Below are 21,147 nucleotides of genomic sequence, written 5' to 3'. Positions count from 1 at the left end.
TTTTTATGAGCAACCCGGCGGGTGTTTCTAGAAAAGCAGAGGACACTTACCCTACCGGTGAACCTGGTCCATGCTCCCAGTTTTCAGTGGAGTCCGAGTTGCTCATTTACTTTTGTTACTTTGTATGTATGATTTTAGTTACTTTATGTTCTTTGTTGTGTATGTCTGTTTTCCATGTCTGGTCTTTGTCCCTGGATTACATTCTTTTGATTCCCGCTATAACCTTGGTTCCCTTGATTACTCTTTAACCGGTACCAGCTGCTCCGGTGGTGTAATATTTATTTTGCTAGATTTGCTATGGACTTGGTTATGGGTCGGATTAGTGTTCAGTAATTTTGTTGTTAACCACATTTTGGTGTAGATATTAAGTGATTATTTTTTTTACTTAAAAATCAACAGGATATGCACTGAGATGTTTCTCATATAATATGAATATTTGACAAATTTCGTAAGAGGAGAGAGAGCTTAATATAAAGTCTCTGGTTTGAGAGACTGTGGAGACTGAAGGTTTAATATAACACATAAATCAGGGAGTGTAATTAAAACTAATATGACGTCCCTGTGTGCATTCCTGTTTTTAATTTTAGTTGGGGTTCAATATCCATTCTGTTATTTGGTTAATTTTGTGCAAAATGTGGACATCATTTGAGTTAGTAATAGCCTGTAATCCCCTTTTTTCTGGAACACCCTTTCCAAATTTTCTGAAAGCAGATTGAAAGGGGTGAGCAAGTATTTTTATATACTCCTTGGGGTGAGTAAAAAAATCAATCAATGGTGAATACTTTTTGGCAACAATTGTTATTTCACATGTCATTTGCCTCTTCCCTTGATTCTCAACATAATTCCTGCTATTCCTGTATATATTTATCCGCCCGATATTGTCCAACAATCCAATTTAGTCCTTACCTGTTATATTCCTTGATAAGGTAATCGGTAGTTGGATATATCTTAAAGCCGATTTACGACAACTAGAAATCTTCTTCCGGTCAAACCATGAGATGAAGTTTGGAAAACTTTGCGTGATATTTGGCCTTCTGGCGATGGCTCATGCCGCGTATTCAGCAGCACAGCGTGAGTATATATGACTTAATGAATTTTCTTCAATGGAACACTAAAATCTATCACACAATCGCTAAAATTATATTAGTTTGCACAGAAGACTAAGAAGTCACTGACTCGCACTTTGCTATAAGATTCCCGGAAATTGGATATACTGTATTAGTATACAGGGTACTTCTGGCCACCGTATATTTTTTAAGCGGGTACAGCTCAAGCCGTTACAAAGCAACAGTGAGAGCAGAAAGCACTAAGGCAACATGCACCTTGTTGACAGAGTGCAGAATGATGAAGGTGAGAACAAAAATTCCTTGTTCGGAAGTGAAATAACACAGGAAGAGTGCAAAAATCAATAAGTGTCCCCAAAAATTATTTAGAAAACTTGTACAAGGTTTTGTATGTCTAAAGATAGAACTGAAATACCATACTGTATCAAAAGAGGATTGGAAGTCCCTTTGTCCTTCAGTGTGAGTCCATCAAAGTGAAATCTGGAATAAAATTGCTTCATTTCAATAGTTTTTAATCTTCTTTTTTCTGTCATTTACTGAAATGTTAATATATGGAAGGCAATGGCATTAAGTGTGAGCGAAGTCCGTAGCAAAAGTATCAGGTTCCCCTTTAAACAAATTGGACTTAATTCCATTTATCATTTTGCCAAGTTTTTTTCAGGAATTTTGCATCTGTAATAAGTGGGAGACTGCATAGGGCATTTCAAATATTTGTTAAATTATCTGCAGAACTGTTCCTGGTTCGGCATAGATAGCAAATTTTTATCAAGATCCTTCCAATATTTCCTTTTCTTGATAGAATTAGCTCTTCAAAAGAAAAAAAAAAAAAATAATTAAAATATTTTATTGGTAATATTCATAACTAAATATATGTGTGTGTCGGTGTGTGTGTGTGTGTGAATCCACATGGGTATGTTTAATGAAAATAAACATTTATTCTGTCATTGGTTGGCATTTCTAATTTATTTTCAGCAATGCTCCAGTTGATTGTGTTCATTGCTTGTTGTGTTTATTCTAAATGTACAGCATTTAATAAGATAAGCATTGTCGTGATCAGTCCTTTTTTTTCAATTTTACATATTTCCAATTATCTTGTATTACAAGTAATTAAAAAGAACAGACACTTAAAATTTCTGAATATTTTATTATACATGTACATTGCTCTAGCTAGGATTTGAAAATAGAGGGGCACAGAAAAGAGGGCACTTTAACGCGTAGCATGTCTTTTTTCAACAAAAAAGGGACATTGATTTTGTATGTTTGTGTTACCTCAGTAATTTGTATTCTTATTGCTTACCTGCCAACTTTTGAAAATGAAGGTCGCATCATAATTTGCAAACTGAGTAAATTTGACTGCATGATTAATATGTGCATGACACCCCTATTGTATTGAAAGACCTTTCTGGGACGCATGTAGAAAACAGATTCTTTTTATATATGTATGATACCTAAATAAATGTGATTAAGTTGAAAATGTGTAATGGAAGCTTGAAGTTCCCCTGTGATAGAGTAAAGATGATCAGGTTGGTGTGTGGACAAAATTTGTCAATCTTTTCACAGTGAGACAGCATGTTAACTCATGGTGGTGATAATGGCAAGTGATTCTTTACATTTCTGACATACTATGAGGTGAAATGTTTCATGACATGTTACAAATGTTTAATATTGCTCCAATTAAATACCAAAATCTTAAGTAAGTAGAAGGAATATCATTTCCTATAACTATTGCAGTTACAACTTATGAAAAATATTCTTTACTGTTGAAGATGTAGAAAATTCTAAAAAGATTGAAATTATAAGGGAGGTAACTGACATTTTTAATTAACAAACAAGTGCAACATGTTTACACTGGTAGTTCTACAAAATTTAGACCTGTTAACTTGAAAATATTTGTAAAATTGATTGTGCAATAGAGGCTAAAAACCACTAATTCCACTTCCCATAGGCTTCTATGCTAATTTCACAATATTCAATGGCTTCTCTGGACTTTACCTTAACTTTAACCTGCAGATGACTATATATCAGCATGATTCTACATATGTCAGCTCACAATCCTCAGAATGGCATGTGGGGTTAGCAGACTTGCAGTGCAGTACTGGTCACCGGAAGTGAAGTGTCTATAAATAGCATGGGAAATCCCAGTGTTTTCACAAGATAGGGGTATATTTAAAAATCATTATGGAGATTAGGCTTCACATCACAAGAAGCAAAATGCACCTATAAAATGTACAGAAATGTTTTTCCTTTCAGAAACTGTTTAAATTTTTAAAATAAGATGAGAACTTTTTTCACAGCACTATGAGGAACAGGGGTAATTTCTGCGTAGGACTATTTTTGCGTATGTTCCAAATGCTCATTGGTTGAAATGGTGGTCTGTAACCTAAAGAGTCACTTTTTGTCTTAGAAAAAATAAATAACTATACAGGTATCTTCCTACACACATACTGAATGCATTTGCAAAGTTTCAGTGAAATGTGACAAGCACTTTTTTATATATTTGATTTTTAAATATAGGGTAACCAAGTTGTGCGAGCAAAAAAGTGAAAATATTCTACCATACTGAAATGCATTAAATATTTGCAAAGAACTTTTTCTGACTTTTCAAATAAAAAATATCAATCACAACTTGTTTTTTAACAATATTAATGAAGAAATAGTTTTAAAAGTAATCATTTTCTGACAAATTGGTCTATTTTTAAAAATTTATTTCTGACATGCCTCCCCCTTTTTCTTGATCACATGTCAAAAATCCTAAATCTTTAAATTTTCACAAAAGATGATATATTTGGCTTTAAATTTGTAAATACAGTGTTTTCACATTAAAACATGACCAGTAAAGGGCACCTAAAGCAAAAAAAGTGCTCAATAATGGATTTTCCATGTTGCCATAGGGGAATGCTTATATGGCCTTAACCGCATTAATGAAAGTGAGTTTTTCCTCATTTCTAACCTAATTTTTGCTCAAATCTACACAAAACCTGATTTCAAGTGCTTATTACTACCATATTTAGGTAAATATAGCCCTCAAAGTTTAATATTTGATATTTTTACTAAATTTTCTACACTTTTTACAAGATAGGACATAAAAATCAGCCAAAAAGACCAATTTCCCATAATTTGGACCTATAACTTAAAAAAATGCATATTTTGAAGGATTTTTGTAGTGTATTCCTCTCATGGCAAAGTTAACAAGATCTTCAAGTAGTTTAAAGCTATTTCAAGAAACTTTTCATTTTGCCATGGCTTCATCTTAAGGCTAAAAACCACTAATTCCACTTTCCATAGGCTTCTATGCTAATTTCACAATATTCAATGGCTTCTCTGGACTTTACCTTAACTTTAACCTGCAGATGACTATATATCAGCATGATTCTACATATGTCAGCTCACAATCCTCAGAATGGCATGTGGGGTTAGCAGACTTGCAGTGCAGTACTGGTCACCGGAAGTGAAGTGTCTATAAATAGCATGGGAAATCCCAGTGTTTTCACAAGATGGGGGTATATTTAAAAATCATTATGGAGATTAGGCTTCACATCACAAGAAGCAAAATGCACCTATAAAATGTACAGAAATGTTTTTCCTTTCAGAAACTGTTTAAATTTTTAAAATAAGATGAGAACTTTTTTCACAGCACTATGAGGAACAGGGGTAATTTCTGTGTAGGACTATTTTTGCGTACGTTCCAAATGCTCATTGGTTGAATTGGTGGTCTGTAACCTAGAAATTAATTATTAACCAATGATGGGCTGTCCATAAAATTGTTATAGATCCAATCGGGATTCATTTTCTACTTGTCAATCATTATTGGATAACCCTGGTCAGCTAATTGATCACCGATAATTACCTGAGGTTTACCTGAGGGTTAATTATGACAGGATGTAGTTAGTGAAGGTGACACTTCTTAATTGGCTTGGGGTAATTTATTAACAAGAGTGTAATCTTGAAGAGACATTCAGATAATTGTAAATGGCACTAAGGGGGTACTCAGTAGGGGCAGAGGGGTGCAGATGTGATAGAGGTGGGGCGTTGCGCCCCTCCATTTTGCCCTAGCTAGGACACTGCATGTATCATATAATAACAGATTAACAACTAGAAAAAATAATAGAGACTGTTTAAAACAGCCATTTTGACTATATTAGGTACCATTTTAACTATTTTAGGTACCATTTTAACTATTTACATAGGTGCCATTTTGACCAAGTGCCATTTGAACTAGCACCTGAAGGCAATGGCATTAAGTGTGAGCGAAGTCCGTAACAAAACTGTTAAAAGTATCAGGTTCCCTTTTCAACAAATTGGACTTCATGCCATTTATCATTTCGCCAAGTTTTTTTAGGAACAAGTGGGAGACTGCAAAGGGCATTCCAAATATTTGTAAAATTATCTGCAGAACTCTTCCTGGTTTGGCATAGATTGCAGGGTTTTATCAAGATCCTTCCAACCGGAAGTTTTTCATAAATATCAAAGATATCTTTTAATATTTTGTCTAGCCTGCATTTTTACTATTTCTGAAGCTTTAATGTACCCAGATGTAGTGTTTTGCTTGGACAAAAGTTTCTCAAGTGTCGCATGATGAATTTTTAGACGAATTTCAATACATTTAAGATAAGCTTTGCTCACTTATAAACTGCAAAAATAATTACATATTCCTTGGTGTAAAGTTAATTACAGACAATTTTTGAAATGGTGACTCCACTGTGGAGACAATGTGACTCTACTCAAAATATCTCCACTGTGGAGAGTAGAGAAATTAAAATTTGTTATGACAGTGGTGTACATACATCTTTACCTTATGAAAAGATCACATTGAAATCAATATCGTCCCTTTTACTTTTGTCCCAAACTCAGTTCCAAAGACAAACCATAATATGAGGAAGGCATTAGCCTTAAGTGTGAGCAAAGCATTTAATAGGTTCTCTTTTAAAAAAAGTCGATTTCATGTCATTTACCACTTTTGCTACGATAGATATAGGATATTTTCATCTGTGGGAGTCAGCAAAATACTTGTAACTTTATAGGTAAAACAGTTCTGGGAGTTAGATCAAATAACATGTACATTGTACATGTAAGTGTTTGAAACATTTTGTCTAGGTAGCGTTTTGATTACATTTCAAAGCTTGATTTGCTTTGACAAAAGTTTTTGAAGCAGTCAATATCAAAACAGAAATGCTTGCTTTTTGGCAATGCCTATTAAAGAAATTAAAGTGCAGCTGTTTTAAAAAAGATGACCTCTGAAAACATAAGATTTGACTCTCTCAATGGGAGAGGACAAACAGCACTGACATTTAATAGATTCAAGCTACCCAACCCTTTCAATGGTCTTACTCTGCCTTAGCCAAAGAAGCTCCAAAAAGGCTTTATGGCATTTATGAAGTTACTTCTACAACCCAAGGTGTTGAAGTATCCCAAAAGCTTGGAATACTCCAACCTCTTACTTCTGAATACTTCCTAATGTCATATTTGTTCCTCTTCCTTCTGAATACTTCCTAATGTCATATTTGTTAATCAGTAAAGAACATCTATTACAGGGGTTTTCTTAACTTTTTGCACTGCAGGTACCATTGGTTTGGTAGGAGGAACTTTTCATCATCTTTTTTTATTAATGTATGAAATTTTAAAATTCAGGGGGTACCTTTCAGTTGCATAGGAGGGTAAAAATACCTGGTACCACCTCTTAATGAAAGGCCCGCAATTACATTTGTACCATTGAAGACATAACAAGTCTGCTACATGTATGTACCACATGCTTTAATATCTACTGAAAGACCAGCAATTATACAGTTACAGACAATGAATATGCAGATAAGAAGTCAGACAGCACAACAATCATTCTTAAACTAGAAAACTAAGTTATAAAGGAAATAGTTAACTTTGCTACATTTCATTTAAGTTGGAAGAATCATAGTGGATGCTAAAAATTGACCTCATAACTTATTACAATAAGCAGTTTCTCCACCATGACCTGTGTGAAGGTGACAGGGCTATAGATAAGCTACATGTTTGTGTTTACATATTGCTGTGTAAACTTTTGAAATTCCAACTGAACATGTACAATTTGCAGTAGTTTACATTATCAGCAATGTTTTCTCTTTGAGAGAGTAATCTAGGAAACCAAGATTATAGTAGAAATCAAAAGAATGTAGTCCAGGGACAAAGACCAGACTTTTGAAAACAGACATACACAACAAAGAAGATAAAGTAACTAAAATCATACATACAAAGTAACAAAAGTAAATGAGCAACTCAAACTCCAATAAAAACTGGGAGCGTGGATCAGGTGCACCGGTAGGGTGAAAATCCCTTAATTCTGTTTACATTTTCCAGGGATTGAATTTAAGGGAAAATATGGTACTTGCTTTAATTGCAAGCTAAAATTCAATTTGGCTAGTAGAAATTATTTCCCCTTGCTAATTTGCTTGTGGAATTCTATATGTGTTATAAGTTATGACTACTTACATATGTACATTAGATTGTACCTATGATGGAAATGAGTACAGTACTTTTAATTTTAATTTTTTTAGATCGTACCTATTTACGCCTAACAGAACAGGAGTTCACCAGTCTGCCTTTAGATGTAAGTTTATTATCTTATATGCTTTCAGGATTGTAAAAAAAACACAATCTAATACAGTTTTCTGTATAAGGGTGAAAAAGTTACAGTTTTATTTGTTTCAAACAAAAACAAAAAAGAAAATAATTGTGAACTAACTCCTGTCTGTGCTATGCAATGGTTCTCTTTTGCGTTGTCATACAGAGTTTAAATATTAAGGCAACAACAGTAAAGCTATATATATATTTTGTGGACTAGTCCCACCATGGGGTCAACCACATACACCACAAGTGTTTCACTTCATAAATTTATTTACATGTACTAATGTATGTATTGTTTTTGTCCCTGAGAATGTTACCATTGAGGTGAAACTTGTTGATAAGATAAGATTCAGGAACTTATAATATCTTTAGTGATATTGTCTTTATGTGTTCACTTATCAAAACTAGTTTTGAATCAAATTTTTATGACAGCTGGAGATGCTTTAGTATCATATATATGTACATGTAATTACATTTTGCCAGAAATGTAGTACTTGGTTTCGTCCTCTTTTCAGTAGAGTACACAAGAAGATGTAAACTTATGTTGTTCAAATAACACATATATATGTACCTTGTCATTTTACTTAAAATTTAAATGCTTTAACTGACTTAGAAAATCATTGAATTCACAAGATGTTGTTTTCCCATCAAATAACCCTTATATCAAATAGAGACATTAGTTACTAATGTTTGTTTGCATGACTATGTCCTCAGTATGTTTAATCAATACCAATTATATATACAGTGCCTAAGAGAAGATTTTCTGGTACAAACAAATATACTCTTTGAAACTTATTGTGTTTTTCTTTAGTACATTAAGACATAAAGTATATCTATTTTTCAATATTTGGTTTAAACTATATTTTCATAGATATAAAACACTGAGTGATCATATACTTACTGTAAATGTCTAGACCATCGTGTTAGGACCTTGAATGTTAATTACATGTATTTACTTCCAAAGTTGTGAGTGACATGTACTAATATAAAAATATAAAAACTCCAAGAGCTCAAGAAAATTGTTTTTACAATGTATAAACTTTCTTGCTCTGTATCATAAGTCAAAAATATCTTATTGTTGCTACAGTAGGGGACACTGAGGCTCAAGACAAGGATTCATCCCCCTTTTTTTCGAGAAAAAAAAATCTTTGTTCAACATATAGAAAATACAAATGTAGTCTTCTCACAACAAAGCTTAATAAGGCTACTATAGTTTTTAGATCACACTATCCCTGTGTTATTCCACATTTTTTACAAATGAATATCAAATTATTATGAAGAATACATGAGAGACAGAAAATAATTTTTTTTACCAGGGTAGGAAACTCACTCAATTTCTAGCCAGTCCTGAATACAATTTCTCAACAATTTAACTATATGGTTATATAGATTTTTGCTTAAATTAGTCAGCCCTGCCATAAAATAGCCAGTCTCAGGCTGGCGGGCTGGCTACTATTTCTAACTCTGCTTTTACATATTTTGTTTTCTTTGTAGATAATTATTCAGTGTTTTGCTGGATTAGTGTTGACATGTTATGGAGTAGTACATGTTGCTGGTACCTTTAAAGAAATCCGTGCAAATGCTGATTTAGATAATAAGTAAGTAGTCTTCTTATGTAGGCTTAATATACCACTTGAGTGTGTTTTTTTGGATGAAAGACTTCTGGAAGAGTAATCAAGGGAACCAAGGCCATAGCGGTAATCAAAAGAATGTAATCCAGGGACAAAGACCAGAAATGGAAAACAGACACACACAACAAAGAACACAAAGTAACTAAAACCATACATACAAAGCAACAAAAGTAAATGAGCAACTCGGACTCCACTAAAAACTGGGAAGTTGACCTTTAACTTTACATGTTTAAGTAGCAGTCTTTATAAAAATCAGGTGGGAGGCGATTCATGCATGTCAAAAACCAATCTAAGTCACTTATATCTGTTACTAACCATATAGTAAGTTAATTTTAGATTTTCATTTGGGTGTTACAACTTTTAGATAGAATTATACAAATTGAGCTTTGAATTAGTGATTTTGTATTAGTGAAGAGTTATTGTCCTTGATTTGGTTTGGTTTGATTGAATTCAGAGGGGGATTTATATTTGGTTTTCTCAAAAATACAGATCAGATTACAGAAAATATATGAACATGAAAATGTAGCATATGCAGAACAAAAAATTATTGTTTGTTTGGTGGATTTTACTATACCAGGAATCACTCCTACCATTGGCAGTGTCTGAATTTCATTTGGACTAGTACTTAAAATTTGAGGAATGGAAATTTTGTCAATATTTGTGAAAGTAAAGAATAGAATTTAAGTATCAAATTATTAAACTTTCCTGCTGATTAGAAAAAAAAACTTGGAAGAATAGTAAATCTGTGAGACATATTTGTACATGTAGATGTGTAGGAAAAAAATTGTGAGACATACATGTACTTGTAGATGTGTAGAAAGATTATTGTGAGACATACCAGTTTTGACCCCGCCACATTTTTTGTGTCTTTCCCAAGTCAGGAATTTCCGGCCTTATGTCTTGTTATGTTTTCACCTTTAGATATTTTTATGTAACTTGAGTATATAGGGACAACTCTTTTGCTGTACTTTTGTATAATAATGATTTTGAGCCAGCTGCAGCCTGTCCTGCGGTGTGAGGGATTTGTCGTCATTCATTGAAGACCAATGGGTGGCCTTGGGCTGATATTTTCATCCCGGTGGGGTTGTCTCTTTGTCATATTCACCATACCTAGTCCTGTTATACATGTAGATGTGTAGAAAGATAATTGTAAGACGTACATGTACATAAAGATACATGTATGTAGAAATATTAGTACTAAGTAGAGTTTCCAGATACATTTACTGTAAATTGAGTAATTATTGGGATGTTTTTTTAATGCAAAAAATGTGTTTCACATGAATTCTTAACTTCTCACAAATTATCCCATACCACAATACCCTTAATCTGGCATCCTGGATGCACCAGTTTTGACTATAGTTCTAAATTTTATTCTGTTTTAGAACATGGGATATGTTAAGTGGCAGACAGTCAATGTACTCATTTAACCATCGAGGAGTAGCATTGTACAGAGACCGAGGATAGATATTGTTACAGAATCTGTGTTGGGATGTATACGTGTAATTGAAAAGTGAACTTTAAAGTGCAATTTCTGTGTTGGAAATGACTTGTGAATTTTTTGGAGTGACTTCCGATTGAATTGTTATGAATGGTTCAATCTGTTAGCGAGTTTGGAGTTTCAATGTTGTCTGTATTGTTTGTATTTAGCCATATGGTGCAGAAATTTTACTCAGACAATATATTGGAGTAAATAATCTTTATATCAAGAGAAAGGCTGTACATTTTTGATGTTTCTCATTTTATATTTTTAGTGCATTCCTTTATGATATTTATAATTATCCTTGTGTGTAGTAAAGTGTAATATTAATAAAATGCAAAATTATTTTTTTTGTCTGTAATATCTCTGTTTTAACTTCAACCAGGTGCAGTGGTATTATGGAATCTGTCTGTCTGTCCAAATTTTGTCGCAACAACCTCCTCCTCCAATGGATGAATTGTATTCACATTTGATGTGGATTACATTGTCTGTAATTTTGGTTGCTGTGTGATATCAAGTTTCTGTACAAGTGGGGGTATACCAAGCATGACAACACATGTAAATTCATGATCTGTAGAGTCTGTTAGTCATATTGTGGGGTCACACACCTACATGGACATAAACAGCTTTTGATGAGGGTTTAGAAATTTTCATGTATAGCTGAATTGCCTTTAAAGAAGTAAATTCCTGATTTATAATCGTCTTATGGTTATTTGAGTATTTATTGACAGATCTTAATAAATTCCATACCATAAATCTAAGGTTGGGAATAGTTTTGTTTTATTATCCTAATACATAGTGAATCAACCATGGCAGGAATCATTTGGCTTTCCTGGGGTGGGGGGAGTTTTAAGGATTTTTTTCTGAGGCATACTTTTTTCATGTTTTGGGTTAAACAATTTATTCTTTTCATGGCAATTTGTAAACATTTTTTTTTCTTCAAATCTACGGTTAACGCTAGTATAAGCTGAACATAAAATAATATAACTATCACATTGCTGAAGACAAATTATTATTATTTTTTTTAAATAATCCATTGCCTCCATCAGAAAATCAAATGGTTCCTGTCTTACAAATGAGAAGGCCGCTAAACATTAACTTTTTTACTCCAAAACATGTCAATCTTAAGCTTGAAGCTGCTTTATCATCCCTTAGAAGCATCTGGCAACCTGAAATTCATCTTTATGAATTTTATCCTCATAACATCTTTATACAGCAAATCTCTTGGTATTAATGTTTCTGCTTTAAAGTAGTGTAAAAACTATAGAACTTATTGAACTATTCATCTTCCATGAAAATGCATATCACTAGTGCACCAGTAAGATCAAGAAACATCAAGTTGCATATCATGAAATGTCTGGTAGTCTCAAAAGTGACCGAGACTAGCAGGTGCATGTATATAAGATATAGACTCCTCAATTTGGCGAAAGGTTATTTCGCAATGATATAACATCACGACATCAGTTTTAGTGCCATAGAATCAACTTTTGCATCACTAGTGCACCAGTAGGATCAAGAAACATCAAGTTGCATATCATGAAATGTCTGGTAGTCTCAAAAGTGACTGCGACTAGCAGGTACATGTACATAAGATTAAGACTCCTCAATTTGGCGAAAGGTTATTTCGCAATGATATAACATCACAACATCAGTTTTAACGCCACAGAATCAACTTTTATACCACTGCAAAATGATATTTTGAAGTTATATTTATTACGGTATCATGTCCTCATCAACGGAAGTGTCGTTGTCGACTTACAAAACTAAGGATTTGAGGAAATTCTCAATGCTAGAATATTTTGTGAAACCCAGGCCAGAAAAATGCATTTTTACGATGTCCAGACAGAAACTTCACTATAAGTAGATCTCTTTTAAATTGTACACAATTTGCCATACAACAAAAAGAAGACTGGGATTTATTTTTGGAGTCACAATTTAAACCATTTTGAGATAAGGGACCAAAACATAACCATCTGCATTATATGTGAACAAAAACTAACCATAAGTAAATACTTCCATTTGAAATTGTATCTCAAAGTGCCATACGGCTAAAGGGATGCTTGAATTGATTGACACACTACAAAAAAGGCTGGGGTTGGCTTGGGAGGGGATGACTGGTACCATTTATGTCAATGGGCCACCTAGAATCTGACCAAATTCTTATGATCTACCAAATACTTAATCGCAATCAAAATTCTAAATATATCCGTTCTTTTTCTACTGCATCAAATGTTAAATGTCCCCCAACTGAGTTAGATCTCTGCGGTTGTAGCAAGCACCGTGCTGCGAAACATTCTTCAGCACTATCTATACAAGCAACATTCTAGAAGTCAACACACAATCAACCGTATTTTCCAGTCTGCCTTGTGTCAGTTTGATAATTAATGTATACTTAACTTATCAATTAAAAGCTGATAATTAATGTATACTTAACCTACCAATTAAAAGCTGATAATTAATGTATACTTAACTTGTCAATTAAAAGCCGATAATTAATGTATACTTAACTTACCAATTAAAAACAGACGGAAAACACCATTGATAGTTTTGTTGACTGTCCGATTATGACGCAATAGTATGCAAATGCTATTTAATCGCCACCAGTATATTCACACCGCAATAGAAGAAGGTAGATTAAGCGCGCTGTAAAACTTAAGTGTAACCCACTATTTCGTTTGAAATGCCTGTTAGGACCATTGCGGTACCAAGCAGTTCCGGTGGTTTAATATCTATTTTGTCCGATTTGTTTTGGATTCGAGTTGATTATGGATAGGATGAGTGTTCGATAACTTTTTTGTTACCCTTGTACTATCTTTATAAGCATACATCAATGAAGGGCAAACTGGAAATGTTCATTAAAGTTGGCCATTTTTGTCAGATTTTCGGACCCTCTGGACCCCGTGCAGGTCCGGGTGTCAAAAGAATAGGCCTGCAGCAGCGCTAAGCTTGTCGTAAAAGGCTAATAAATAGTGCTCAGAACCCTAGCCGGGGGCTAGGGCGCTCTGCCCACAGAGCAACTGGGATGTGTGCCCCAGGTGGTGGAATGGGGTACCCCTGGCGTGTTACATGCTGGGGTTGTCAGGCTATAATACGGAAAACCTGACCGCAAACCATAGTGGTGCAGCGTGTTGGGAAAGATGCCACGTTCCTCGCACGTTAAAGAACCCTGCTGTGGTATTCGATAGGAGTAGGAACCTTTGCGCTCCGCCACAGGAGGCTAAATTGCCCGACCTTACCCATCCCTCCCTTTTGCTAGTGGCAATCAAAATTTGTCGACCCTACTGTCCTTGTGTCCCATCCCGTTTTTCATTTCATCATCATTCCATGTTCATTTTATCATCCATTTCATGTTCATTGTCTGAATATAGCTGAAATATTGCTGCTCGGACGTTAAACCCTAACAATCAATCAATCAATCGGACTCTCTGGTTTTATCCAATTCATAGCATTACTATTTTTGCCAAGTGTCACCCACTTTTCTTTCCATGATTTTATAATGAACACCTTCATATACTATTTGAGAAGTTTTTATGAAATCTTTGTTATATCTTAAGGGTTTTCGATAGGAAACCCTTCTATTACAAAACCAATGAAAAATCAAGAGAAATCCTTTTCCCGTTAAAAATTCAAATGCTCATACCTGAAAAACGAGCACACTCACCCATCAGTTTGTAGTACGTTAATTTTTCTAGAGTAAAGGACCTTAAAAGATTTCCTTTGAAATCCTTGTATTTCTTAAACAGAGCAGCGAACATCCTTAACAAACAATAAAAATCAGCAAAATCGTAATGAAAGCATGACCCAAGCATAAAAACGGAAGCTAGAATAACAACACAGCACAATGATGAAAATATATAACATGTAAACTCATATATAATATTGCACCTCTGAAATGAATGCAGTTCTTCTTACCAGTTGTCAGAAGCTGTTGAGAAGATCTGGTTGTGACGCTCTCATACATCGTCAAAGGTTTAAGAACAATATTTCAACAAGCTACCAAGCTATGAGAACAAGCAAGTTTGCTTTCACTTATATGACGTTAAGCTATCAACGATTTATGCTCACAAATTAATATTGTTAATTAATATGAAATTGGCAAATAAATATAGAAAATGAAGATTACTCAATTATGATAACTCTATAACTCCATACATTTAATTTATTCACACTCTTATAAAAACATATTTTTAACTGCTAAATTGTAATAACAACTTGTTCAAAACTTTCTGATCAAAAGGAAAAGATATTGACTATTTTTGTTTCAATTTTATCATTATAACAACATCCCGAACAACATCTCATTAATTTACTGTTTTTGTTTGTACAATAGTAAAAATGAAAATTCTCATTTAACTTTAGTACTTTAAGACATTTTTCACATGTAATTCACAGCTAAGGCAGAATGAGAACACACCACTTTATCGAGCTTCATAAGATGACTGGAAAGTTTTTCTGTTTAAACAAAAATTTTGTATAAACTTACATAAACTTTCTTTCATATATAATGAAGACGAAACCAAATCGACAGTCATCTGAATAACAAAGTGTAAGATTTTTTAGTAAAATATTGTTGATCTACTTAAGAATTGCAGCGAAAATAGCTCCACATCTACTGAAATAATCAGTGGCGAATCCAGGAAGTCTTACCTACCGGTGCACCTGGTCCATGCCCCCAGTTTTTAGTGGAGTTGCTTATTTACTTTTGTTGCGTTGTATGTATTATTTTTGGTTGTTTTATGCTCTTTGATGTGTTTGTTTTTCATGTATGGTATTTGTCCATGGATTACATTCTTTTGATTTCCGCCAGAATCTTGGTTCCCTTGATTATTCTTTCATGCTATTAGTTGGAACAATTAACGCATTTATAATTTGAGTCTGTTCTTTGTTTAGAAGTAGGCGAAGAAGAGGAAAATTAAGTTAAATTTTTAACTAAATAATGAAATAAAGTATCTAAATGTTTACTTTTTTCTTTTGATGATATTATAAATATCTCATTGATTCTAATTTAGATCTTTCATTACTGAGACAATTGATTAGAGTACTTAAATTCAGAACGTTACGCCCAGAACTAACAAAGCCCCTTGTTCACACGCAAAGTTCCCGGTTCATATACCAATAAAAATTATGGACAAGGTATTTTTTAATAATAAGTGCATTTTAGGTTTATTTATTTATATGTATTACAGCAAAGACACTTGTGTGATTATGGTACTAACAAGGGAAATTTTGTTTCTTTCGTTTTTCAGCTATGGAATTTGTTATGGTAAGAAAATGCATTAATCTTAGAACACTCCAGATCCTTAAATTTAGATTAAGCGGTAAAGGGAGAGGGCGGCTTTAGGTGGGAGTTCGAGGCTATCATATGTTTATCAAAATTTGCACAAATGAACAAAAACTTCCAACAGAAAAAAATAAGAGTGGGTGAGTTCAAACCCGGAACTCCCTGGATTCGGTGTTGATATCGTAAAACGATCATTTCTATAGCGAGTGAAAATTAACTAGAAATTCTATATACTTTTACTTTCAATCCCAATTGTTTAAGTCCTTAGAAGACAAAATGATACAGACCAAAATCATTCAACTAACATTTAGAATTTCTAAATAATATAGATATTTAGCTATTATGTCTGCAATTGTAAAGTCTGTCAACAATATTTAACAAAAAAATTAGAAATAAAATTTTACACTTGGTTATTCATTTGAATTTTCAGGACTTAGTGTCAATTTGGTGTCGTGTTATATTTAAAAATAAGGTCGATACCAAGTTCATAGAAATAAGGTTTCAATATGTCATTTGAAAATAAAACTTTACTAATTTAGCTACAATGCAAGGACGCTGTAAGATATATATTTGACATATTTGTCTAGTGTAGTGGATAGTGGGCATTCCAATGGGAACAAATTGTGCTCCGCTACATGCTGACCATTTTTCTTCACTTTATAGCTGATCTGACCAAATGAGACGGAGCATCGTTTAGCCAGATACTTTGATCTCAGTTGACGTATTGTTTTCAAACAATCCCAGTTTTGGGAATAATGTACATCACATCTATCCCAAAGAACTAGAGAAAAAGGACACTGCATACACCTTGTAGTTAGCCTCATATCTTTACCTATACTTAGAGATAGACGGAAAGGGAAAACGTATGACCAAATTATACGACAAACGCGACGACCTCTCATTCCGTATTGTTAAATTATTTTCTTACTCCTGTGGCAACATCACGTTAGCATCTGCGTATGAAGTTTTCATCTTACAACTCATATGTTATGCCAGAGAAGGCCGAAACTACGAGGACATTTTTTACCGTACTAGACTTCTTACAATTAGGCTTCTGGAACAGGTTTATATCGCTACAAGAATAAAGTCATCACTACAGAAGTTTTATGGTCGTCACCATGATCTAGTGGATTTTGTATCCATTGGCATTGTGAGAACCGATTTGTTCACCATGTCATAGTTTTCTTGTTCTCTTTCGTCTACAAAGGACGTGCTTTTATATGAGCAACCCGGGCGTTCAGGAAAAGAAAAGGACGCTTACCCTACTGGTGCACGTGGTCCATGCTCCCAGTTTTTAGTGGAGTCCGAGTTGCTCATTTACTATTGTTGCTTTGTACGTGTTATTTGGTTATTTCATGTTCTTTGTTGTGTATGTCTATTTTCCATGTCTAGTCTCCATTCCTTGTAATATATTATTTGCTTTTCCCTTAATTACACTTTAAAAAAAAACCAAAAAAAAAATTGCTGCCTAAACTTTATTACATTGCTTTTCCTATATATGAAATTATCAGTGGCACATTTGGATAGACAATTTTCCAATAAGTATTTTTTTTGCAAACAGGATAAGATTGCGACCAGAATAATGCGAGTGTACTCTTGACTAAGTTTCCAATTTAATTCAACACAATTGTATTGTATCATTAGAGAAATTCTTCATTTAAAGGCACAGGCTTATTGAACTAGTGCTACTGCTTAAATGACCATTGAAATAATTTCTCTATAGGGCCACACCATTCATGCGAGTCGCATGGAAGAAATTAATGCTAATTATTTTTGACATATTCGTCTATTTAATTTCTTTGAAAGGAAAATCTACGGAATATCATTTAAGCTCGTATGTTTGAACAATTTAAACAAAATGTGTGCAATTCCATAAATACCACATAATCAGCTCGTATTATCTGAAATGTTCATTTGTGATAATGCCTTAGTTCGTTGATATTTGACAGAATGTTTTGTAAGATTCATATTGTATTTTCCTATTTCCTATTTATACTGGGAAAGTGAATGTTACTGCATCTGGTATTCCTTGTAAGGGATGGGATTCGTTACCTTACATTACAGGACTAACCAGCGAAGATGAAAATTATTGTAGATTTTTTTGTCATGCATTTAAAAATAATGTGCTACACAATGGACCAAGTCATTGAATGGGACGTTTGTGATATTCCAGAGTGTGGTTTATCATAAAAAATAAACTCATGTGATTGTATACCCTATGTGAGGAATATATTTTTAGAGGTATTATTTGCGCCACATTCATTTTTTTAATTTGTGTTAATTGCACCAAAATGGCCAACTCATTTGCGCAGGTCTAACCCTTCAAGTATACATGAGACCAAATAAGAGCACCAAATACTAAGAGTAACATGTGAATGAAAGGCAACAAAAATAATGATTAGAAGACCATCAAAGATCATATGTTCTGAATTGTTCAAAATGAACAAAGAATAGAATTTTATTTTTCTTGGTTGTTCAAAAAGTGACCACATTTCATTTCATACTCACAAGTTCATTATTTTCACATCACTTAAATAAAAATATAATAGGCTCAATCTATTATTTTACTAATGGCACACATGAGTTAAATTTATAAAAGGTAAGTGGCGCAAACGTAACACTAGCGCAAATAAGTTATCTCCCTACCCTAGAATGAACTTAAGCATCGGAGATACTGTTAAAGTATTTTTGTTCTATAGAAAATAACTCTTCATCAAAGACAGCAATACCATCGACTCCTTCTAATGAGTTGACAACAGACGTGGATTCTGCCGTTCAAACAACAATTCAAGGATCAACCGTTGAAACAGTGCCAAACAGATCAAGCACAGAGTATCACAACACTACCGGTCAGGTCACGAACGTCTCTATCTGCTCCCAATATGTCTGGCAAAAAGACGTTACTAGTACAATTATTTTAATGGCAACCTTACAAAGAAAAAATAATCGAGAAAGAAAAGGAGAAGATTCGAAAGGAGTTGATTGTAAATACAAAGGTTATGACGTCTTATATTCTTAAAAAGAAATGTGCCAATGACCACAGACACAGCACCCAGACAATGGGAAAATTGGGGTTGCTTTTATGGTGACGCTGGCCGTTCTCATTGTTTCATCTGATCTTATATCTTTGATCAAGTAAATTTATTCAGACTGTCACAACATGGAAGTCACAAAGTATAAAATACAATGTATAAGTTAAATTGATTGCAATTGACATGAAGAAGTATCTAGACGCTAAATAAGAAAAATGTAAAGAAATAAAAGGTAAAAAGGGGAAGGTTTTAGACTCAAGAAAATCTGTCAAAATATTTCATCACAATCCCTCAAACGAGAACATGCTTACCAATAAAATAATAAATACAACGAACCATCAACCAAAAGCAAATAATGCACCCCAACAACCGACCAAAAAAATAATACAAACAAACAAACAATCCCCCTTCCCAAATAAATAATTAATACCCACCGCAAAACCAATAACAAAAATATACATACAAATTAAATATTAAAAAGACAAAAAAATGAGTATCCAAGTGTTTTTGTTTATAGCAGTTGAGTATAATTCCTCAGAAGATATTTGATGTGTGTAACAATAGTTTTTTTTTATATGATTTAGGATTTTCTTCCTAAATGCGCAGGGAATGCAAATTCACATTTCATAGCAAAGGTTTAAAATATCTCCCTTGACATCGTGTTATATCTTCGATATGTTATAAAATAGAAAGTATTTTGATTTTTCTGTACATTTCTGGATCAAATAGATATACTGCTAGCACAGAAACTGATTTATTTAATTTTAAATGTCCACCCATAGAACCTAGAGTGGAAAGACCAAGAGTTCAAAGGAACTATTAACAATTATTTTGGGATGAAACACTCATTTCCGATGCCTTTATCTACCAAAATAATTCAAAATGGCAAAAACAATTATTGTTTGAAAAATCACATTTTACACATTATTTGTACAAATTAAAGAAATGCATTATGAAGTATGCATACTATGACAATTTGTCCAATGTTTCAGTTTATTATGTATTGTAATATGAATATATTGACATTCTTATGTGTGTAGTTGTGTTTCATTTGTCGTCCATCACCTGGTTTCCATGACTTTATTTTTTTGTTTTATCTTTTCCCTATTTTCAAACGATATCACAATGAATCTTCAAAATATTAAATAAGATAATTTCTCAAATATTTGTTCTTCCAATATTTCTTTTCATGTCACTTTAGAAAAGCTACTAGTTTAAACACGTATCCTAACATAATCAATATCATTGTACTACTTCCCGATCTCAAATAATGTTATTTATCTTAAAAATGTTCTGACCAGAGTCAATGTTATGATGGAACTAACACTTCTTCTGTTTTTCATATTTGAAACCTGTTATGGTAAGAACTTTTTTCTACGGGATCTTTCCATTCTTGTAATATTGATATACATTTATTCTTAATTTGGTCAAACTTTCATCGAGATTTTAATGGAGTGGATAGTTCTTATACATGAAATAATCAATTCTAAAAAAATAATCCCTCAATAAAACTCCTACTTTTACAATATATAAAATATCTTTAAAACCCATTAAGTAGTTGCTCTGTAGCTACACAACCTTGTAAAATCTAATATACTGTTAACCGTCAAATCTTCGCGGCAGTTTTATTTTTTTCGTGGTAAGATCCGTTACGCACAAATTACGTCGTGAATATAAGAACAACATGTGGAGAGATCGCGAATTTAAAACTGTGCGGAAGCAAATTGGTTGCAGAGACCGCGAAAAAAAAGACGGCGCGAAAATTTCCCGGTTTACAGTAGAAGTATGTGTAGTTGTTGTTTGGTTATAAGCTAGTGCAATTTTTGCGTTACGCCATATTTGTTCTTTTTATAGTTATGTTTGATATTTTTTCAATAAAAATTGGGAATCACATTATAATATGCAGTATGACTTCAATTCTAGCACAATATCGTTTTTGTACATTTTAAGAGGATTTAAATTCAGAAACATTCGTTTTTTCCTATATTTAATTATACAAAGTATGTGATTAAAGCAAAAACGCGTTTTATATATCTAAAATTGTACTACATATCTTGTCAGGTGCTGA

At 33.3% G+C, this 21,147-nt stretch overlaps 1 protein-coding gene across 1 annotated transcript; it reads left to right on the top strand.

Moving 5' to 3' along the window:
• Nucleotides 1-918: 918 nt before the first annotated feature.
• On the top strand, nucleotides 919-11,121 carry LOC148626638 (ER membrane protein complex subunit 5-like). The gene is made up of 4 exons (XM_088570792.1): nucleotides 919-1,071; nucleotides 7,589-7,641; nucleotides 9,153-9,256; nucleotides 10,672-11,121. Exons 1-4 carry the CDS (start codon nucleotides 999-1,001, stop codon nucleotides 10,751-10,753), a joined length of 312 nt encoding a protein of 103 aa, XP_088426918.1. The 5' UTR covers nucleotides 919-998; the 3' UTR covers nucleotides 10,754-11,121.
• The last annotated feature ends 10,026 nt before the right edge of the window (nucleotides 11,122-21,147 follow it).

The sequence above is a fragment of the Perna viridis genome, chromosome 2 (genome assembly GCF_037379345.1).
Source record: "Perna viridis isolate PV_CMFRI_1.1 ecotype Kerala chromosome 2, ASM3737934v1, whole genome shotgun sequence".
NCBI classification, from domain to species: domain Eukaryota; kingdom Metazoa; phylum Mollusca; class Bivalvia; order Mytilida; family Mytilidae; genus Perna; species Perna viridis.
This window is presented reverse-complemented; position numbering and strand designations above follow the sequence as displayed.

Excerpts from the sequence above, each read along its gene's own strand:
- LOC148626638 (XM_088570792.1), top strand. The coding sequence starts at position 999 with ATGAAGTTTGGAAAACTTTGCGTGATATTTGGCCTTCTGGCGATGGCT. Across the intron at positions 7,642-9,152 it reads TCACCAGTCTGCCTTTAGAT|ATAATTATTCAGTGTTTTGC; the intron begins GTAAGTTTATTA and ends TTTTCTTTGTAG. Across the intron at positions 9,257-10,671 it reads AATGCTGATTTAGATAATAA|AACATGGGATATGTTAAGTG; the intron begins GTAAGTAGTCTT and ends ATTCTGTTTTAG.